This window comes from Castor canadensis, chromosome 13 (genome assembly GCF_047511655.1).
Source record: "Castor canadensis chromosome 13, mCasCan1.hap1v2, whole genome shotgun sequence".
Taxonomy (NCBI): domain Eukaryota; kingdom Metazoa; phylum Chordata; class Mammalia; order Rodentia; family Castoridae; genus Castor; species Castor canadensis.
In genome coordinates, this window is record NC_133398.1 from 117,893,090 (window position 1) to 117,916,463 (window position 23,374).

Sequence of the window (23,374 nt, forward strand, 5' to 3'; positions counted from 1 at the left end):
GGTGGCTCAGGTTATTACTCCTGGAGGATGATTCTGGGACTCATTAGGATCATCCCTGTATGTGGTAGCCCAATGCCTCATCCTACAGAGTCAGCCAACTAACTAAACCTAGCATAATCTCTGCCTTTGGAAGGCAAGGCAGAATTACAGGATCTTATCTCTTCCTGCAGTTCTATCACCACATCAAGGTGTGGAACCAACTTCAGAACCTATTTTGGAGGATGTGGAACTCAAATTATCTCATTTAGAGGCTGTGGAGTTTGAGACAGCTCCCGAAGAGACTCCAGTGCTCCAGCAGGCCATGCTGCCGGTTCCATCATGCAAGTCTACCTGGCCTTCATCTGTGACCGTAGAAAAGGTGCTGATTAAGTATAAAACTCAACTCTTGATATTCTAGCCCAAATTGGTGGCAGGGCAATTAATGCTAACTGATGTAAGTGGTTGTGCAGTCATAGTGGAGGCAGGCATTCTTGGGACCCTGTGACCCTTCTGCCCCAATCTGGCATTCCCTGGTGCAGGAACATTTTTCCCATTGAAATCCAGGGAGCAACATGAGCAGGGCCATTTTCTAGACCCGATAGATAATTCAACTCCACTTTGTCCACTGCACAAAGGCCAACGCAGTTACTATGTAGATTCAGGAATGGAACAGGATGGCTAGTCCCTGATTGATCACCTGTGTCAGAACTCTGAGTGAATTCTCAATGATTGGCCTCACTCCGTTAGTGAAAGTGAGAGGGAGTTTAAGCCTGTAGGTTTGCATGAAAGGATAGATTGGGTAGTGGGTGCCCAAGAGGCTGTGAGCACGAGCAGAAGCTGGACAGCTTCCTGAGGGAGGAAAGAATGACTTAGAGTCACCGTGGTAAGGTCTTGGAGCATGAATGTGAAGAGCATATCACAGGGTCCCCAGGTTCAGGGACAGCGACCTTAAGATACCTAGTCATGACAGGTCATTTTAGCTTCAAGGAGAATGGGAATGATAAGGGGAACCTGAATCAAGGAAGCCATATCCCACACAACCACCAACATGGCCTCACAGCACCTTCCATGCAAGGGTGGGTGTGGGCAGGGCAGGTGCCCTCCTGGGTGACACACCTCCTCAGAATAGCTTGGATCAAGGGCCCTTCACAGTGTGCTCAGAAAGAGTTGAGTGTTGAATGGCAGGTACATGACACCATCTAATCTAGTACTCACTGGGTGACTACGGTCTGTGTGTTATAACACATCAACCTCCATCTCTGTGTTCTGTGACTTTGCCCTTGTCATCATTTCTCATCCTCTTATACATCACCCAGGCCTTCCTGGGTGATGTCTGATCAGTCGATGGACATAAAGCTCATGCCAATTTTTAGTCAAGAGTTGTAGAAAATATTTGGTTTGTAGGAGAGGGCCATGCATTAAGAATTTATTGATAATAAATATTATATGTAGAATTCTATGTGATGAAGAGAAAGAATCTTCTCTCGAGACCAAATTTGGGCAAGGGGAGGAAGCAGATGTGGACTGGCATGACCTGGGCCACTTACACTCTGGTGAAGCCTCCTGATAGCAACATTTGTTGCTCTCTCAGGAGAGGGAAGCAAATAGCAACATTTGTTGCTCTCTCAGGAGAGGGAAAGCAAATAGGTGGACCTATTTGCGACAGCTCCTCCTTTGGCAGGCAGACCCAGCACCATAACCCAGGGCATCCTACCTAGGACTACCTGTAGTCCTATCCATCAGCCTGAGATTCTCCTTCAGGACAGGGCCCTGATATTGGAATCCTGGGTCCTAGCATCACTCCTTTCTAGGGTTGTCACCTCCTCTGTGAGGGCAGGAGGAAGTGGAGGCAGTTCATGTTGCACAAAGAGGGCAAGCTCAGCCGTACAATCTATAAGAGCAGCTGCCTGGTTCACTTTGCTGTTTCTGTGCATTCTTACTGTTGCCTGCAGTTCATTCTGCTTTGTGGCACTGGGAGCAGTATTCTCACTTACCTTCATGAAAGCCCATCCTCATTTGTCTGTCTGTATATAGTTTTGTTTGGATGGCATTACTGTGTGAAGTTAGCCATTCTCAGTGTCCTTGATGCTTTCTCAAGTGGCCTTGAGCAGAGGAGAGGTTCATCAGAGTGGGAAGTGCACTGCCTGGGAATCTGGTACCACAAGGATAACAGGAAGGGTTTCTTGTGATACCTGCCTCTCCCAAAGCCACGATCAGCCCTAGTCCTGACAGACACCCTGGAACTCCTTGTCCACCCAGGATCTAGTTCCCATCATAAGGGTGGTCTCCACACCTCCACATTCCTCCCAGATATTCAAATATCATGCAATGTCCTGAATACCCCCAAACACTTCCAGGGATACACAGGGCTGTGAATGTGCATGTAAATATGTGAGCTTGCATAAGCCATTTTGTCCATATGTATCCATTTCTATATACACACCTGTGATCTTCCCTTCATTCCAGTATTGAACTTAGGCTTGTGTAGAGTTGTGTTTCGTTTTTTATTCATTTGAGGGACAGCATCTTCCTATGAGGCTCAGTATAGCCTCGAACTTGAGATGCTCTTCCCTGAACCTCCAAAGTATGGCAATTGAAGATGTGTACTGCAATGCCTGCATTTCATTTTTTTTTGTTGATTCCCTTATCTACCCTTCTAATTGTCCCTTCTCCATATTAGTGCATTAGCTACATCTTCCAACTGTCCCTGAGCGCCACAAGTAACACAGGTAGCTATGGGCATGTAAAAGCAAGGGTTTCCTAGCTAGCAGATGCTAGGGTGGCTGCTCAATGAGAAAAAGGGGAGAGTGGGGAGGATGTGAGAACCACAGTGACCTGTCCAGGGTAACATCCAAGGTTGGAAGGAGGGGCCACTTATGAATCCTGCTCTATCACTTCAAATTTGGGTTACTGTCTAGCCAGGCATGTCTGAGGACAGTGTGGGTGAGGATTGGAATGTGGCTGTGTGTAGCTTTCCACATGGTCTGGGCAGGCAGGTGGGTCAGAATACCAGTGGACCTGGGGCAAGTTTTCTCTGAGACAGAGGTTCAGTGGAGTACACCTTCAGAGATGACCTTACTTATAACATTGAAAGCCAAAGACAATGCAGACTTTGAAGACCAGCAAGTAGAATGCAGAGCAACTACAGCTAGCTCATTTCTCTGGAGACACTAAAGAGTGAAGGATGTCCTCTTTGTGTCTCTTGACTGGCATATAGTCAGGCTCCAGGAGAGGCCAGAACAGAGGCCTCATCCACATTTTGAGACACTGGATCAGCTCACGAACACACATCCTTTGGTTTTTCCCAGAGGATGCTAAAGGTGACACAATCATTGACAGTATAGGTGATGCCAGCCATCAGACCAATCTGTCCCCTCGCATAAAGCAACAGATCACTATTGGTATGCCTGTGGGTGTGGGTGTGTATATACCTGAGTGTGTGAAAAATTCTTTTTGGCAATTTTCACTTCACTATAGTGCAATGCTTTTTGCCAGTTGCTACTGTTTGTGTTTAAATTGTTCCTCCTTTTTCTCCACCTAGAATGAAAATACATCAGCCTCCATGTTGGATGAGCCCTGCAGTGAACTGAAACTCAAGGCAAGAAATCTGCAGAATTTGGTGACCGAAATATTGAACTCTGCCTTATGTGAGGACACCACCTGTATCCACAACTTTCTGGGCAGCTATAGATATTTCACTACCACCGAGCAGATGCTGGATGTGCTTTTCACTTGGTGAGCACTACTTCAATACCCAAAGGACAAGCCAATTCCTAGCTGAGACTTGGCAATGCCCTGCCTTACTTTTGTTCTGGTTTAATTGTGGAGACTGGAGTGCTCAGTAGAACCCTTTCATAAGGACCAAGAGGAATGAGCCCTAGAAATGCCTCTCCCAGGCCTGCTCCTGTGGAGTTCGCCACCAGGTCTGTTGATTACATTGGGTGTCCCGACCCCTCCTTGGAGAATCTCTCTGACTTGGTCCTCACTTACCATGTCCTCACCCCAACAGTCTATTTTTAAAAGGAGGTTTCCCATGTCCTGTAGCACATCAGGGACTGCTCCAGGTTCTGAGGAACCTAGACCCAGTGCGGTATCTGTACAGGAGCTAGGTGACCTCATTCATTGCACAAATATACACAAAGCACCTACTGTATGGGATTGTGTTTCCAGCCACATAGCACAATACTGTAAAAGGACAGTCAAATTGTTGATGTCCTAGGCTCCATTCCCTTGGGAAGTCACCCAGGAACACTCGGTGTCATAACAGGTACAGTAGATGTGACACTTTCATGGACTTCTCTAGGTTCGACTCCAATGAAGATGACAGGCCAGAGGAAGAACTGAAAAAGTAAGCAGATGTTGGGGCCAGTGGGTGTGCATCTGTCTAAAGAGTGGGGACATGTGTAGGCTGAGTTTGGTTAGGATTAGACACACCCTGTGATCCAAAACACTTGTGATTCCAACTGCAGGGCTCAGGTCTAGAGCTTCACCTGAATACAAGGAAGCCAAAAGAGCTGTGGGTGTCATTCTGAGCACTTGATTGCTAGATGAGGTGTTAGGACCTCAGAGCAGGACCCTGTGTTAATCCATCATCCAAAACACATCCCATCCCTGTGGTAGTTGCCCACCATGTTGCCCCTCAGGGCCACAGAAATGGGTTGATGTCCTCACTTCATAGTGGGAAATTAGCTGATACCCAGGGACCCAATGCATGCTCAGAAGCAGGCTTTGCCAATCAGGAGAAAAGTGCTATGGGCAGATAGACCATGCCCATGGTCTTCAGGGTATTGAGGCAGCTGGAACTGCAATGTGAGGGCTCCCAGAGCCGTGTGTATGCCAGGCAGGAGAACAAGCCCTAGTGTAGTTGACATGAGGAAAGAGGCCCCAGAGACACATAGAGCTGTGTGTGGAGAGTCCTTGGACAAGGAAGAAGTGCTCAAACCACTTAGCTTGGGCTCCCTCTCATAGAGGATCCCTGCAACTCCTGTTTTTTTTTTTTTACCCTGACTGCCATGGCCTGGACAGACAAATATCATGGTCTAGAGTGTGCAGTACTTTGGATAAGCAGGGGTAGGCACAGGAACCATGCACCCATTAATCCACTGTGGCAGGGAAGGGAAAGGGAAGGCCAGGCCTGTGATTGAATTGCCCTTCCATCTGCTTCCAGGGTCTTGTCATCAATCTTTGGCACCTGGCTGGATTATTTCTCTCAGGATTTCCATGAACCACCACACTTCCCGTGCCTGAAGTTATTACTTAATTACCTGGGGATTTATATGCCAGGCTCAGAAGTGGAGGTCCAAACATTCCTTCTGCTGGACCACTGGGAGGACATGCAGCCCAGTGAGATGGAAGGTAAAAGTGAGGAGCCTGGGGACAGGGGACAGAGAGCACATGAAGAGGGATGTGTGCACACAGCCCTACCTTGTGTATATTCCTAGTCTGGTCCATTTGGAGAGCCTTTAAGGCCTCAATTCTTGGACATGGAGCTTGACCTGATCAGGGAGAACCCTTCTATATTGGATTCCCCTCATGACCTTGTTGATCACTTCATCCTGATGGAATCTGTGAGTGGCTCTGCAGGGCAGGGTGGTGGCAGGTGTCCTTCTGACTTCCTCTGTCCAGACCTGGTATTCCATGGCTCAGAGCCATTTTTCCCCATTCAGATTCTTAGATCTACATGAACATGGCCATTTTCTTAACCAGACCTCATTTTCCCCCTTCAGTGCCTGAAATTTGGCCTTCTGCAGTAATAGAATCAGGGTGGAGAAAGGTACAGCAGAAAGGACTTCATTTGTCCATGTGCTAGAACCTCAGCATTTAGGTGAGTGCTGAGGGGCTGACCCCACACTCTTTGAGCAGAACATGGAGGTTATACTCTGCAGGTTTGTGTTAAAAGTTAGGGTTGCTCAATTCACCAGACTAGGAGTCTATGAGCCAGACCAAGAGCTGGACACCACCCTGAGACAGGAAAAGGTGATTTAGAGTCATAGTGGGAAAACCTTGAGGTCAGAGTTTATAGGTCCAGGTGCACTGCAGGGACCCACAGTTCCTCAACAGCATCCTTGACCTTGAGCTCTCTTTGACACAAGGTCAGTTTAGCCTCCAGGAGGAAGAGAGTAAGGACAGTGGAATCCATATACAGGAAGTCATATCCCACACAGATGGTGTCAACTCAGCATCTCTGAATCTTTGATGAAAGGAAGGGGCTGGGTAGAACAGGTCCCTCTTTGGTGACAAACCTCCTTGGATTAATAAATACCAATTACCCCTCACAGCCTGCTCAGAGAGCTGAATGCCAGAAACATACACCATAGAATCCAGGACTGCCTGGATCACAATGAGAATGGTGTGACAGGTCAATCCCCATCTCTTCTTCTGTGGATTCTGCTTTGTCCACCTGTCTTACTGTCTTCATCTCAGTGATGAGGATTCACCCAGTGAAGGTTGATCTCTCTAGGGGCATCAAAGCTCTCTGAGATTTTAGTTGAAAATTTTGGGAAATCTTTCATTTCTAGGAAAGGGCCAAATGTGGGCATTTCATTGACTACAAAAATTCTCAATACAATCCTGTCTGCTGCAGAGCTGACAGTTGGTCAGAGTGAGAAGCAGGTATGAGCGTGTCATGACTGGCAAGACCTGGACTAGGGACATTCTGTGGATACCTGCTTACACAGACCGATTTTTCTCTCCCAGTGGAAGGATAATCATTCTGTATCCTTAGGGACTAACTCAGTAGATTCTCCTCTGTCAGGCTCACCTGGTATCATAACATAAGTCATCCTACCCAAATTTACCTGTGGGTAAAGTCCAGCAGACTGATGCTATCACAGAGGACAGGGTCCTGACTTTGGAATCCAGAGTCAGATGCTCATTCCTTCACTGGCCTGTCACCTCCTCTGAGAGGATATGAGGAAGTAGAGGCAGCATGGTTCTCCCACAGAGGGAAAACAGACATGCAATCAGACAGAGCACTGCCTGGTCCCAATTCTCACTCCAGGCCTTTCTGCAATTGCCTGCAGTTCTTTCTGCTGTGAGCAGGACACTCCTTCACCTGTACAAAAGTGCACCCTCCATTGTTGGCTCTGGGTATTGATTATTTGGAATGGATATGAAAAGAGGGCCCTGCTTTGTGGAGTTAGCCATTTTGAGTGACTTGATACTCTCTGAGGTGTCCCTGAACAAGGGAGAGATTTGTCAGAGTGTCAGTGCCCTAGCAGTGAATCTAGCACAAGGAGGATGATAGAAAGGGCACTTTGTGCTATCTAACTCCGACAATGCAGGTTCAGTGCTGGTCCTGAACAACACTCCTGGAGGACCTTGTCCAATCTCAGGACCTGCTCTGACCATCAGTGAAGTTCTCAGGCCTCCCCAGTCCTTGAAGGTCTTCAAGTAACAGGCACGGAGTCCATCTCCTGTCCAAACACCTGCATCCATAGCCAGCGATATGAATGTTTGTGTGAATGTTCATGTTCAATTGAGGTGTTTTGACATTATATACATATATATTATAATATGTATAAATACACAGAGATAGATAGATAGATAGATTGATAGACTGATACATGTACTTATCATTTTATCTCAATTCCATTGTGGAACTTAGGCTTGGTTTGAGTCCTGTGTCATTTTTGTAGTTGAATGAATGACACATTCTGGGTGTGTGGTCCTGGCTGTCCTTGAAAACAACATTCACTTCTATTAGCCTCCAAAGCATGGAAATTACAGGTGGGCATCAGCACAACCCAGTCTGCATTATATTCTTTGTTTTTCAACTTACTTCTATTGTTCCTTCTCTGTGATTGTGCATTAGCTTCCTTTTCCACTTGTCCCTAAGAGTCAAGGGAATACAGTCACCCTGGAATGTATAAAAGCAAGGACTTTCTTGGTAGCTGACACCAGGATTATCCACAGCAAGCACATGGGGACAGTGCCAAGGACAGTAAATATGCAATACCTGGCCATAGAGAGGCACCTGCTTAAATGAGGGTCCAGGTATAAACCGAGCTCTTTCCCCTCAAAATTACAAAATGGGCTGACTAGATCTGCTCATGGCGGACATGGTGTAGTGTGTGGGTGTTATCGTGTGGACAGGGTAGGCAGGTGCAGCAGTATACTGGTAGATCTTGGGGCTATTTGGTCTAAGGACAGACACTCAGTAGAGTAAAACTTCAGAGAATAAACCTCTTACACCACTCAGGACTAGTCACATTGTAGAACACAGGGGACAAGTCATCTACATTCCAGAGTAACTCAGCAAACTCATTGCTCTAGAGAACCTCCAGGGAGAAGGGGATACAATTGGTGTCTCCTAATTTGTACATACTCTGTACCCAGGAGCACCCAAAAGGAGGCCTAATCCCAGTGTTGAGACTCTCGTTCTCCCCAAGCCCATGATGCCTCTTGATTTTTGCAGGTGCCACCAAAGGTGACCCAGGGATGGCCAGAAGAGCTGGCAAGGGACATCTAGTAGAATCTGATCCCCCACCTAAAGCAACAGATCCCTATCAGTGTGTGTGTGTTTGTGGAAAATCTTTGGGTATTTTCTCAGTGCACTCTCCTTTTGCTGTTTGATACTGCTTTTGTGTTTGAATTTATTGTCATTTGTCCCCACCTAGATTGAAACTCCACCAGTGTCTCTCCAAGAAGAGTCCTGCCATAATGAAATTCCTGAGGCACACAACCTGGGGAATTTCACAGACCAGATTTGGACTGCCCTGCTCTCTTCTGTGTGCCCAGAGTTTCTCCAGGAGAATCATTCTACCTTGGTCTTCACTTACCCTTGGCCCTGGCAAAGCACCTCCCCATTTTTAAAGGAAGTTCTCTATTCTGTGGAGCAAACACTGTCATATCACAGTCCAGGGAGCTCTTGGGGATGCAGGAAAACAGGCCCAGCAAACTAGCTGGGAAAGACCCAGGTGGCTTCATTCATTTCTGAAATACAACATGAGGCTTTACTGTGTTTGGGCAGGATTCCAGGCACATAGCGTATTTTAGTAAAAGAGCAGGCAAGTCAAGGATTTCCTGGGCTCCATTCTTGTGGGAAGTTACCAGGTAACACTAGGTGTCACGGTAGATGTGACAGCTGCATTGACTCCACAAGGTATGACTCCAATGAGGAAAAAAGACCAGAGGACAAACTGAAAAAGTGACCAGCTATTGGGTAAAGAGGATGTGTACCAGTCTCCATAGGGACATTTAGGGGCTGCATTTGGGTAGCACTAGGCACACTCTGGGTGCCCAAACTCTCCTGCTTCCAAATAGAAGTCTGAGGTTGGGGGGCACCTGAGTTGAAAAGACTCCACGAGAGCTGTGGTTGTGTCCTGAGCACCTGAGTGTGGAGTGGCTGCTTGGGCCTCAGCAAAAGGCACCTTTGAGAGTCCATCATACACAATACAGCCTATCCTCCTGGGGCTTGCCTACCCTGTTGCCCATCAGGCCCCAGAGAATCTGTGAGGGTGGCCTCATCACTAGTGGAGAGTCAGCTGTTCCCCAGCTGCACTGTAAGTGCTCTGAGGGAAACTTGCACAGCAATGGAATAGTGTTCTCTCAGACAGCTGACACGCATTGCTTATGGAGATGAACCAGCTGGAACCACAAAGTGAGAGAAACTAGCCCCATAGAGAAGCCAAGGAAGAGGACATGCCCTAGTGGAGTTGACATCCCAGAGGCAAGGGAGGCCAAGGCGCACACACAGCAGTATGTGGAGAATCCCTGATCAGGGAAGATGATTCAAGCCATTTAGCTTCTACCTCCCCCCCCCCCATGCAGGCTTTCTGCCCCTGTGCCTGTCCTGCCACTGCTTGGACAGACAAAACATTTGGTCTGCTTTTTCTTGTCCTTTGGATAAGATGGTAGCAGGCACAGGATCCTAGCACTTCCAAGTCTGGTGGAAAAGGACAAAGAAAGTCAAGGTGAGTTCTGTCATTCTTCTGCCCTACTCTCTGCATCCAGGGATATCAGCTCCATCCTTGGCAGATGGCTCTACCAGTACTGGGAGAATTTTGACAATTCTGCCAAGTTTCCCTGCCTCACACTGACCACAACATACATGCAGTTACAAATGTCTGGAATACATGAGGAGTGCGAGGCCCAACTTTTCCTGGTTCACTGGGAGTACCGGGTGCCCAGTGGGGCCATATATGAAGGTGAGGAGCGTGGCATGCATCATTAGCACATGAGGAGTGGTCTATGTAGGCCCCACCTTGTGGACCTTCTATTTCTGGAGTTGGGCAAAGTGGAATGAGGGACCCACAACCCCGCAGCACTGGGACCACAGTCTAGGAAGGTTTCCTGTTGTGGGGCCAGGGCTCTGGCTCCTCCGGCAGCCTGGGGTTATCTCTGATGTTCAAAAACATCAGGCCAAGGTGGTCTTCTGGAGATTTGTCTCCTGCAGCTACATTAACAGGTCTCGTGATGGTTCCCCAACCAAATGCAGAGCCTGAGCCACCTCCTTCAGAGGCCCAAGGATTTGAGCCAAATCCTATGCCAGGACCAACAACAAATTCTCCTGGGCCTATGGCTGAAGACATGGATGTGGAGTGGATCGATGAGGACACTAAGTTCATTGCCATGCCTCAAGACCTGGTGCAAGAGCACTTCCTGGTAGTGGATGATGTGAGTGGTGGTGCCGGGAGGAGTGTTCACAGGTGTCTTTCAGACCTCCTCTGTCCAGACCTGGCATTCCCTGGTCATTTTAATAACCAGGATCACTATGGAAAGAGCTGATCTTTAACCAAAGACCTGAGTTCTCCATTTGAACAGTGGAGATAGGCCACCACAACTGGCTGTATGCACTCGGAGATTGCACAGAGGGGCAGCCAAGCATACATTTGTCTTCTGTGCCAGGACCTCAGGACTTTGGGTTAGGTCTGAATTGACTGACCCCCACTCAGTGTGTTAAGTAGATAGGAGGTTAAAGTCTAGGGGTTTGTGTGAAAGGGTAAAGCACGGTGCTGGGTTCTCCAGGCCCAGGCAGCTTTGAGCATGGACACAAGATGGACAGCACACTGAGACAGGAAGGAAGAAGTAGGACTCATAATGGTGTGTCACTAGAGATACCCACAGCTTCTAAAGAGCTTCTTTGACCTTAAGCCCTGTTTGGCACCAAGTCACTTTAGTGAATAGAGGGAGGACAGCCATGGTAATGGAACCTGAATCCATGTAGCCATATCCCACACACATACTGTCAACTCAGTTTCTCTGCATCATGCATGGATGGGAGGGGCTGGGCAAAGGCAGGGGCACACCTTGGTGGTGAACTCCACGGAGTAGTAAAAATCAGTGGCTCCTCACAGCCTTCTCAGAAGAAGCTGAGATCTGAATGTCAGACAAGGCACATACACCATTGAATCCAGTACTGAGTGGATCACAATCATCATGGTGTGAAAAGTCAATCTCTCTCTGTCTTCTGTGGCTTCTGCTTTGTCCTCCTGTCTCACCCTCTTACACCTCAGTGATGAGGACCCCATGCATTTCATCCTGCTGTGTCGTTCAGGGAGCAGGACACTCATTCCCCTGTACAAAAGTCCACCCTCCATTGTGTGGTTGTGGGTATAGCTTAGTTGGCATGGATATGAAAAGCGGGCCCTGATTTGTGGAGTTATCCATCCTGAGTGACTTGATACTCTGAGGAGTCCTTTAATAAGGGAGAGATTTGTCAGAATACAAGTGCCCACCCATGAATCTGGTACCAGGAGGATGATAGAAATGGCACTGTGCTACCAGATTCCCCACAATGCAGACTCAGCCCTGGTCCTAACCAACACCCCTGCTACACCCATACACACACACACTCACACAGGCACACATATACACATGCACTTGTCATTTTTTCTCAATTCCATTGTGGAACTCAGGCTTGGTTTGAATCCTGTGTCATTTTTATAGTTGAATGAATGACACATTCTGGGTGTGTGGCCCTGGCTGTCCTGGAAGACAACATTCAGTTCCATTAGCCTCCAACGTATGGAAATTACAGGAGGGCATCACCACAACTTGGCCTGCGTTATATTCTTTGTCTTTCAACTTACTCCAATTGTTCCTTCTCTGTGATGGTGCATTAGCTACCTGTTCCACATATCTCTAAGAGTCACAGTAAATACAGCCACGCTGGGATATGTAGAAGCAAGGACTTTCTAGGCATCCAACACCACCATCATCTACAGTTAGCACATGGGGACAGTGCCAAGGACAGGAAATATACAATACCTGGCCATAGTCACACACCTGCTTAAATGAGGGTCCATGTGTAAACGCAGCTCTGTCTCCTCAGAGTAGGAAAATGGGCTGTCCAGATCTTCCTGGGGCTGATGTGGTGTAGCATGTGGTTGTGACTGTGTCTGGTTTTCCACATGAACTGGGCACCCCAGGGGGTCAGCATATCAGTACACCTTGGGGAGGTTTTGTGTGAGGGCAGTGAGTGGGTAGAGTATAACTTCAGAGAATAAGCCTCTTATAGCACTGCGGACCAATAACTTTGTAGATCCAGGGGACCAGGCATCTACATTCCAGAGCAACCTCAGCAAACCCACTGATCTGGAGACTCTTCAGGGAGCAGAGTGTTCTCTTGGTGTCTCCCAACTTCCACAGTCTCATTCCCCATGACCTCCCCAAGTGATGCCTAGTACAAATTGGCAGATGTTGGGTCACTACAGTCCCATGAAGCCACATGATCACCAAGGTGACACAGTGATTACCAGAATAGGTGTCAAGGAACCTTCAGACCATACTGAACCTTGTTTAAAGCAAGAGATCCCTGCCAATTTGTGTGTGTGAGTGTGTGTCTATATGTTTGGGACATTTTTCTCTACACTCTGAAGGCAAATAGCGTTTCTTGTTTGATATTTGAATATCACCTCATTATACCCATCCAGATTGAAAATGCACCCGTGTCCATACAAGAGGATTCCGGGAGCAATGGAATACACACGGTTGGCTCCCTGGAGAACTTATTGGAGCAACTTTGGATTGCCATGTTCCTTGGGGACATCATATTTTTCAACCACTTTCTTGGCATCTATGGCCAGTTCACTACTGCAGAGCATGTTCTCTATGTTCTCTTCACATGGTGAGCACTGTTTCCTTACCCACTGGAGTCCCTCACTCCTGGCTGTGATTTGGCCATGCAGTGTCCTGCTCTTGTCCCAGGTTGATTGTAGACACTAGTGTGCCCAATAGAACACCCTCATGAGGTGTTGCCATTGCCTACAGGGATGAGCCATAGAAGCAGTTGTCTTGAGCCTGATGTTGTGTAGGCAGCTAGCCAGGGCTGTGGCTGCTCTGTGCATCCCCAGTCCTCCTGGGAGAATCATGCTACCTTGGACCTCACTCACTCTTGGCCTCAGCAATCAGTCTTCCCAGTTTTCAAAGAAAATCCCCAGTCTATGGAGTACTATCTGACCTGTCTTAAGCAGATTGGCAGCTCTCGGGTTCTGAGGAACACAGGCCGAGGAAGTTATCTGGGAATGAGCCAGGTGATTTCATTCCTTGCACAATGTAACATGAGGCACCTGGTACGTGTTGGCAGGTTTCCAGGAATGTAGTATATGTCAGTCAAAAAGCAGGCAGATCCCTGACGTCCTGAGCTCCATTCCTTTGGAAAATTACTCAGTAATGCTATGTTTCATCGCAGGTTCAGTAGTGTTGACAGCTTCTGTGAGTCTGCATGGTGTGATTCGCATGAGGCTGATAGACCAGAGAACAAGCTGAAAAAGTAAGCTGCTGTTGGGTAAAGAGGGTGGGCACCTGTGCCAGGACTGTGTACTTTTAGGGGATGCTTTGGATAGGACAAGGCACACACTGGGCCCCAAATTGTCTGGAGAGATTCTCTAGTGGAGAATCTAGTGGATTCTCTATTGGAGAGACACCAGTACTGAGATTCCTGGAGTGCTCACAGTCAGCATGTCAATTGAATAGTGTAATTGGCAGACAGCCAACACATATTGCTTAGGGAAATGACACAGCTAGAACCACAATATATGAGGGACACCAGGGCCCTGTGGAAGCCAAGCAGGTGAACATGCCTTAGTGGATTTGACATCACAGAGACACACAGAGCAGCATATAGAGATTCCCTGAACAGGGGAGATGTGCTCAGACCATTTAGCCTTGGCACTGTCCCATGGTGGCTCCCAGCATCTCCCTATTCTTTTCCTTCCCTGCCACTTCCTGCACAGACAAAGGTTTGGTCTGGTTGTTCTGTCCTCTGTATAGACAGGGATGGGCACAGGATGCCAGGTCCAACAAATTCACTCTGGCAGTGCAGGGAAAGGAAGACCAGTTTCTGATTCTGTTGCCCTTCTATGTGCTTCCAGGGCACTCACCTACATCCTTCACACGTGGCTTAACATGTACTGGGAGGATTTCTATGAACCTAGTGAGTTTCCCTGCCTCAAATTGATGGTAGCGTACTTGAACCTCCATATGCCTGGTTCAGAGGAGATGTACCTGGCCCAACATCTCTTGTTTCAGTGGGAGTTTCTGGAGCCCAGTGAAACAGCCTATGAAGGTGAGGAGCCTGGGTTTGCATGCTGGGCACATGAGGAGTGGTCTGTGCAGGGCCCCACCGTGTGGACCTTCCATTTTATGAGGTGGGCAAGGAGGAATGAGGAGCCTGTGACTCCACAGCACTTGGACCACAGTCTAGGCTGTGTTCTTCTCTGCAGTCAGGGCTCTGGCTTCTCTGGCAACCTTGGCCTTTTCTGATTTTTGAAAGCATGAGGACAAGGCGTTCATATGAGGATCTTGTCTCCTCCTGCAGGGCTTTTAACTGCTCAATTGCTGACGCTTCAACCCAATGCAGAGCCTGATCCATCTCCCTCAGAGGCCCAAAGATTTGAACCAAATCCTATGCCAGGACCAACAATAAGTTCTCCCAGCCCTATACCTGAGGACATGGAGCTGGAGATGATCAGTGATGACACGCAGCTCCTTACCATATCTGAGGACCATGAAGAGCACTTCATGGTAATGAGTGGTGGGAGTGGCTGTGCAGGCCAGGATGGTGTCGGTTCTCACCTGTTCTGTTCAAATGTGGCTTTCTTTGGTTCACAGGCATTTTTCCCATCAGAGGATCCTTCCTGCCCTGGCCTTATTTCCAAAGAGGATGAGCCAATGGAAGAGGAGCTTTACTTCCTTTTTTCTTAGTTTGTTTTATTCTTTTTGTGATATAAAAATGAGTCTATGAAAATTACTGTTCATATGATATTTACATTATTTACATATTGATTATTTACATTATTGTAACTAATTGACAACATTATTTGACATAAATAAACATAATTTTCTTTACTCTTTGACATTAGATGCCAAACTTCATGGCATTTCCTTCAGACCTAGTAGCATAGCACTTCATGCTGACAGATGCTGTGAATGGGTCTGCAGGGGAGGGTGGTAGCAAGTGTCCTTTAGGCTGGTTCTGCACACACCTGGCATCTCCTGGCTAAAAGCCATTTTCCCCTTCAATTCAACCTGAAGAGGGCCATTTTCTTAATGCAAAACTTCAGGTCAACCTTTGGACTGTAGATGTGTGCTCCCTCCAGTTACTGTGCAGAGTCAGGGATGGGGTAGAGGTGCATCTATGCATATATTTACCTCCTATGCTATGACCTCAGGCATTTGATTGAGGCTGGAGATGGCTGACCCATCCCTTTTGTGAGTATAACATGGTATTTAGAGTGCAGGGCTTTGTGTGAAAGAGATGGATGCTGTGTTCACCAGGTCCAGGAGTGTGTGAGCATGAGTGACAAATGGACTGCTCCCTGAGAGAGGAAAGGACTTTTGAGTCATACTGGGTCCCTGAGAGAGGAAAGGACTTTCGAGTCATACTGGGATGACCTTGATGTCAGAGTTTATAAACCAATGGGTTGCATTTGTCATTTGTGGGAGTCACAGTTCCTGGACAGCAACCTGTTTGGCTATTAATATCCCTAAGACTAATCCCTAAGTCTATTCCAATGAAACTTTAGAATCTAATTTGGTAATACCATTTGGATATAGGAAAATAGTATGGAAACTATAATGCTCAGAACTTCTTTGAATTATACACCGACAAACACAAAGACAGAGATATTTTAATTTTAGTACCAAATTTATCCCTTTTATCCCTCAGTTAAGAGTAAATCCAAATTTAAAAACCCTTTTCTCCTCTTAGGAGGGTGGCATTTTTAGTGATTTTGATCTCAAAACACACAAATAAAGGAGACTCACAAACCCAATTTTCTTATAGCTCTTACAGTGAGGAGAAGATCTCTAGAAAGAATGTATTTCTATATAAAAGTCACAAAAGTTGTTAAATCATTGAATGAAATTTGCAGTGGTGGAATATATATATAAATCACAACACAAGGAACTAGCAGCAAAAATCAGGACACTAGCTAAAAATATACAAAATCAAATCCATGCTTCATTACAAATGATCAGGATTTCGATACATAAGGCCAGAAATTATTCTTCCCTTTAAGTCCTGAGATATCTGTCAGGGAACGAACAAAAGAGACTGTGTTTTTATTTGGCTTGAGTAAAGGGGAGTTTTAAAATGAAGTGCAATCTTAAGTCATGGTATAAAATATAAATTGGAGAATGCAGAAGTTAATTTTATTCCGACTATTGCAATAGTGAGAACTTTCATTTCTGCAGGAAAACACAAAAGTTTTACAGAGGCATCAAACAAGGGAGTCAAGTGGAAGGGTTGATGGACTTTAAGTTGTGAAGAAGAAGGACTTCTTGCAGTTAGCTGTTTCAAAAGATAAAGTATGCAGTGAGAAATTTCTTAGTCATAACTGCTTTCCAGGGCCACAGGATAAAAGGAATCCAATATTATCAAGAATATGCATGGGTTTTTCAAATCTGGTCTTTGACAAGGAAATTCAAGGCATTGACGAAGATGGACTTAAAACTCTTTTTAAGACAGCTAAGGCAGTCTTGAGAGGAAAGTTTATAGCCATGAGTGCATATATTAAAAAGATTGAAAGATCCCAAATCAATGACCTAATGATACATCTCAAACTCCTAGAAAAACAAGAACAAGCAAATCCCAAAACAAATAGAAGGAGAGAAATAATAAAAATAAGAGCTGAAATCAACGAAATAGAAACCAAAAAAACCATACAAAGAATTAATGAAACAAAAAGTTGGTTCTTTGAAAAAATAAACAAGATCGATAGACCCCTGGCAAACCTGACTAAAATGAGGAGAGAAAAAACCCAAATTAGTAGAATTAGGAATGCAAAAGGGGAGATAACAACAAACACCATGGAAGTCCAGGAAATCATCAGAGACTACATTGAGAACCTATATTCCAATAAATTTGAAAATCTAAAAGAAATGGACAGATTTCTAGATACATATGATCATCCAAAACTGAACCAAGAGGAAATTAATCACCTGAATAGACTTATAACACAAAATGTTCCTGAACATTGCCTTTCAATGGGTTACCTGTTGTTGGTGGTGTTGCTGATGATGGCTATTCTAACAGGGGTGAGGTGGAATCTTAGCATGGTTTTAATTTGCATTTCTTAATTCTCTTTAAATCCTTAGCAGAATTCTTTCTACAAATGGACAGTGCAGACCCAGCAAGGACAGAGGTGAAGGTGGAGTTGTGGTAGAGAAGAGGGCTTATGGGAGCCTGACTAATGCTGGTCAGGAAGAGACCCTTTGTCAGTTCTTCCTCTTGTTCAAGGGAAAAAGAGACTATGTCCTTTCTTCTGAACAACCTGAGCTCATTTCCCATTCTTTTGCTCTTATGGACTTGGTAGCAGAGGATATTTGCTAGACAATGTAAACCATTAGGTACTTAATGAGGGGAATTTTTTATACAAATAAAAGGAAAAACAAAGATTGGTGCTTGGAGCAGACTACAGAGGTGGGGGTTGGCGGTTGAGGGAGCTAGATGAGAAGAGTTCTAGCTATTGAGCTGGAAGCAATGCTAGGTGGTGGAGCAAGGACAGGAATGGAAAACCTATAAGTTTCCTGGTTTAAAGTTTATGAGTCTTTGGTGGCACAACAATGTCACAGTCATGGTCACATCCTGGAACAGAGCATGGATGAGTCTAATAGCAGCTCTCAGACTGTCTCCTTTTGCTTTTTTAAGTTTTATTTATTTATTTATTTATTTTTATTCTTGTATTGGGGGTCCATTGTGCCATTTACAAAAATTCTTACCATATATCATAGTTGAATTCGCCCTCTCCATCATCCTCCTTTATCCTCCACCATTCCCCTCCCCACTCCGCCTCATTCCTGGGGTAGTTTCAACAGGTCTCATTTTTCCATTTAAATATACATATTAATTAATTACAAGCATAATATTCCTGCCATATTTACACTTCTGTACTCTTTTCTTGTATCCTCCCACTCTCCCACTGGTACCAACCCCCCAGACAGGACCTGTTTTGTTTTTTTAAAAAAATGACATTTTTGTTTAAGATAGCTGTTAAAGACAAGGCACCCTGTAGCTGGTTATAAGCATGTTCAGGAAATTACCAGAGTAAAACAGTAAGTATCTATGGTGAGAAGAGTCTCTAAATGACCAAGGCTAAAAATCTAATTAGATTCATTGGGCACGTTCTGAGAAGGAGATTTGTTTATTTTTGTATAACATAACATTTAAAAACAATACCTAGGATTCTGAATAATAACATCATAAATCACATATCGTATACAGTGTGGGCATTAATAAATTTCTAGGAGCTAAACAATTTATGAAATATTTGGATTAAAAACTTCTACCTGTGAAAATACAACTTAGCAACAGGTAAATGTATCCTAATTTATAATGTTTCCTAGACAATTTAATAAATCAAATAAACATGACTTTTTTTAGGTTTCTCTTTTTAAAAGATAAAACAATTTTTTTTTAAGATTTTTCCAAGGTCTCTCTGAGAACTCTCAAAATCATTTTGAGGTCAAGATTTCATTTGGGGTGTGATTTGAGGAAACTATAGCAAAAATGTCAAAAAGGTTTGAACATTTGATTAAGTAAGATCACAGGTCACTGTGATATAATACTTAGCTACCTATTTATCCAAAGTGACAATAAAAGATTTCAAAGTGCCCATAAGTGATAACATAATTATTAAAAACTTTCAGCAGTTTTGAAAGGTTTTCTGAAATACTCACAGACATGGTAAAGGTAACAAAAGGCCTAGGAAATTATTCTCATAAGACACAAAATTTTTGCTTCTGTCCTTGCTGGGTTAATTAAAAAGAAAGAAAACTCTCTTATAATGCCTTACAAACAGCAGACAGATAATTCAAGAAATTTTGTCCATAAAAAACCTTTGTAAATGAATATACTCAAGCTTACATTCAACCACCCAAGCTTTCTTTTCTGCAAATCTTCCATAAGTTTTTACATCCAGTCCATTTGGTACCTGAATTTTCCTCTTTCTCATTCTAGAACAAGTCATTTTATATTAAAACAAAATTACTCCCTCTTCCCCTTTATTATGGGAAAACATGCTACATGCCTTGTATTCTTTGCATATATGTTATTTTCCTTGTAACAACATTTTCTTTTCCAATGTGGTATTGGAGTTTGAACTCAGGGTGCTGGGCTCCACCTTTTAAGCCACTCTAGCCTCTCAACAGAGAAAACTAAGAAGCAGCAATTGTAAAATGTCTGTTACATACCAGGATTCTGGAGCAGACTAGAAAATTTTATGAGTATAGTAACTGACAATTTTTTACGGATAGAAGATTCTTCATTGTACAGTGTTCCAATGTAGCCAAGAAGAACATGTCTACCCACAAAGGCAAATATATTTAGCTTCTGTATGAATAAAGACATTAAAGTTTATGCTCTTAAAGTTATACTCAATGATTTAGTAATTAATCTTACTTATACATTATTAATGAATATCTGTTACTTAATTTAGCATAGGTCAAATGGGCAAAAGGCAAAAGCCCCTAAAAAGGTTTCAGAAAGTATTTTTAGGCAGATATAATAAAACATAAGTGTTGTTGGAAAGTCCCTGCACAAAAATTTATTCCACTTAAGTCAACTTAACACACATGCTCTCAACAATTATGCTTGGGTTTTTGAGATAAATTTTTTAAGATATTAAATAAAGCTCACCATAATTTCAAGTTATTTTCCTGCTATTTTTACAATACATGCATGTTAGGCAAGAGTTTTAAAAATCACAAAAGTGAAAAGGCAGGGTGATCAAGTGGATCAAGTGGTAGAGCACTTAGCATGCGTGAGGTCCTGAATTAAAACCTCAGTACCTAAAACAAACAAACGAACAAAAACCCAAAGTAAAAAAACCTAAAGAGGTGAAGCAAATGGGCTTGTGTTTTCTTTGCTTCTGTGCATGATATACACAGCAACTGGTATTCATTTTTGTTTCAACTTTAGGTTGAATTTATAATTTTTATCATCCTAAACACCTGGTAAATATTATAATATGTTATTTGGCTAGTAAATCCAAGCAGAATAAAATTATGTGTTCATATGATATTTAATGCTGATAACTAACAAGACACTCTAATTGCTTTATTAAACTAACAATCCCAAGCTAGTCTTACTCAAGTCACATGAACCTGAAAAACATTTGAGTTAGAATCAAATTACCATTTGGGTTAGTTTGTACATTTCTTGGATTTATAGAAATATTTAATTTATATGAGCACATATCATCCAATTTGAATAAAGTTCTTTTAAGAAACTGTAAGTTAATTTGATAATACCACCAAGGGGTAGAGAACTATCATGTATACGTGTACATGTGTCTGTCTATACACCTATACATGCACACACATATCTGTATGTGCACACACTCACAGACCGGTGCAAATGGAGACGTTAGAGCTTCCTTTCTGAACTTTAGCCATGACTTGGATTAACACAAAGCTCACTAGCTTATATAAAATAGGGGGCTCTAATCTTTGTTACACTTTACAGATTTTAGATAGAACAAAATTTTTTTCAAATAGAACAAATTACGATTCAGTGCTCAGCGTAATGGGTAATGCGTTTTACATCTATCTGTGGGACAGACTATGAAAATTTTCTGGGTTTTGTGCTGGATAGGGGTACTGCAGCGTTTACAAAACTTCTTACAATAAATCAAATACATCATATTGAATTCACCCCTCCATCAGTCTCCCCTCCCCCACTCCTGGAGCAGTTTCCACGGGCCTCATTTTTCCACTTCCTACAGTATTTGCACTATATTCATCACCCACACCCTTTCCCCACCTCCTCCCCCATCCCACTGGAACCAACACCCCCCAACAGTTCTGATCCACCCTCCTGTTCTCTGGTTTTGTAAAAGAAAAAAACGATATTCTTGTTTGTTTATGATAGCTATTCAGGGAGTTCCCTCGTGACATTTCCGTGCACATATGTATTAGAACCCAGATTGGTTCGTCTCTTCTATTCTTCTCCTTTTTACTTTAGTCTCCTTCTTACAGTGATTGCAACAGATTTAAAAATTCTACATTCATTCTTGTTTGTGAAGTACATCAACCACATTCATTTGCCCTTATTTTATGGAACTTGTGGACTAAATTTTGAACAATAGACCTTTTAAGAATCAGAAGCAGTCTGTCAACAGTTTTCAAAGGCCATCTGACTAAATAAAATATCTAACCTGTTTCAAGTTAGCTTTATTTTTTGTCTTTTCAGCTCTAACTGGTTGCTTTCAGAAGGGGGGATCTGGGTTCCTTGATAGCCCCCAGTGGGGCAGGAAACCTAAAGTTCACATGACTATAGGGATAGAAGGGCTGGACTGGGAAAGAAAAAGTCTGGCAGTGTGTGCAAAGGATAGAGGAGGTAGGAGATTGAAGGATCATTTCACAGGACACAGAGGAGCTCACAGAAGAACAGAGTCAATAGAGGAAGAGGGAAAAGAGGAGGAGAGACCTTAGATGCACCAGAGAGCAGAGTTGTCTGAACAAAGTGAATGAAGTTCCCAAGTTACTCTTAATAATCTCTTGCCAACAGGAAAGAGTTGGTGGAGCATATAGTCAGCAGATTTTTTAAAAGGTGGGAGAGTTTCAGTAGATTGAGAGGTTCTCACTGGAAAGCAGGAACCAAGAGAACAGAGGAGCATTACAGAGAGCCAGGAAAAATGGCCAGTTGAGGAGTGAAGGAGTAAACCCCACTCGAAACACACAACCAAAACAAACCTCAGCAAGGAGGCATTTTCCAAACAAAAGATTCAGAGAATCATAGGAGTCAGATCTATTACTTGGATCCCAGGTCTAGGACTTGGACTCCAAAGGCTCCCAGATCATCCAGCCCATAGCACAGAAAATGGCTTTGAATGAGAGCAGTGGGGTCCTGGCTGAGAGGCCTGGGACACAGTGATAAATCTAATCCTATCCAAATTCTAGTAGTGTAATGTTAAAGAGAACCAGAACCAGGAAATGGTTAATGAAGTAAAACCAGATTTTATTCAGAACTCTTGCAACTAGGGGAAAAGTGACCTCAGTAGTGGACTCAGTTATGAAGACAATAAAATAGGGATGCATAGCTGATGGGCAGAATGAGTCCTGTGGATGGAAAACCACTAAGAGGAGACATTCAGTGTAGGGGATTTTTGCTCAACCAACTTAACAGTGTTCTGGCTGATGGCAACAGGGTGCTCACATATCGATGGTGGGAGCTGAAGAATTTGATCAGATACAGTGGGAAATTCTCTCTAAAAGATTTAGCAAGATTCTTCTACACCTGGGCTATACAGGTCCAGCAAGGTCAGGGGCCAAGGTCAAGACCTCTTCTTTGAGGGCTTGGGGGAACCTGACTGCTGTTTGCTGGGCTGGGACACTAATGCAGACAGAATATGGGGTTGTCAGAAGCAGCAGCTACACTTCAGTGTGAGAAACACTCTAGGATGCCTCCACATGAAAGGATGCTAATAAAGGGAATATTTTCCCAGCCACCTGAACAGCACACAAAAATGAAGACTCACTCAAAGTCAAATGAAAAGATGCAAAAATGAACCAGGCACCAGTGACTCATGCCTGTAATCCTAGCTACTCCAGAGGCTGAGAACAGAAGGATCACAGCTCCAGGCCAGCTCAGGTAAAATTTTGTGAGATCTCATCCCAACCAATAGATAGGCATGGTGGTGAACTTCTATTTTGGAGGATGCTGGTTTCAGGACAGCCCTGGCAAAAAGTTCACAAGACCACATATCAACTGATAGCTGGACGTGGTGGCCTGTCTGTCATCCCGCCTACTGCAGGAAGCATAAATAGGAGGACAGTAGTCCAGGCCAGCCCAGGGGAAAAATGAGACCTTAACTCAGCAATAACCAGAACAAAAAGGGCTGTAGGCATAGCTCAAGCAGTAGAGCATCTACTGCTTGATGCACTTGGTCTGAGTTCAAACCCCAGTACCACAAAAAAAATGTAAAAATGAATCTGTTAAAATCTGAACTCA

The 23,374-nt window shown here is 44.2% G+C and overlaps 2 protein-coding genes across 14 annotated transcripts in view; both read left to right on the forward strand.

Moving 5' to 3' along the window:
• The window catches only part of LOC141415575 (uncharacterized), a 32,282-nt gene extending 23,580 nt beyond the window's left edge, over positions 1-8,702 (forward strand). For 11 of the 12 annotated variants that reach the window (XM_074052495.1, XM_074052496.1, XM_074052489.1 and 8 more), the window contains 5 exons: positions 171-358; positions 3,521-3,714; positions 4,283-4,327; positions 5,147-5,334; positions 8,598-8,702. In XM_074052495.1, coding sequence (XP_073908596.1) covers positions 171-358; positions 3,521-3,714; positions 4,283-4,327; positions 5,147-5,334; positions 8,598-8,602 — 620 coding nt within the window. In that variant the 3' untranslated portion in view covers positions 8,603-8,702. The remainder of the gene's footprint in view (positions 1-170; positions 359-3,520; positions 3,715-4,282; positions 4,328-5,146; positions 5,335-8,597) is intronic. The other variant, XM_074052494.1, reaches the window with a different exon arrangement.
• Positions 8,703-8,707: 5 nt separating this feature from the next.
• On the forward strand, positions 8,708-15,278 carry LOC109677200 (ral guanine nucleotide dissociation stimulator-like). 2 transcript variants are annotated; one of them, XM_074052484.1, is made up of 7 exons: positions 8,708-10,127; positions 10,418-10,596; positions 12,855-13,048; positions 13,613-13,693; positions 14,295-14,488; positions 14,741-14,946; positions 15,034-15,278. In XM_074052484.1, the coding sequence occupies exons 1-7, from the start codon at positions 10,031-10,033 to the stop codon at positions 15,124-15,126; spliced, it is 1,044 nt and encodes a 347-aa protein (XP_073908585.1). In that variant the 5' UTR covers positions 8,708-10,030; the 3' UTR covers positions 15,127-15,278. The 2 variants fall into 2 exon arrangements, with proteins under 2 accessions (XP_073908585.1, XP_073908586.1); XM_074052485.1 differs by lacking the exon at positions 10,418-10,596.
• The last annotated feature ends 8,096 nt before the right edge of the window (positions 15,279-23,374 follow it).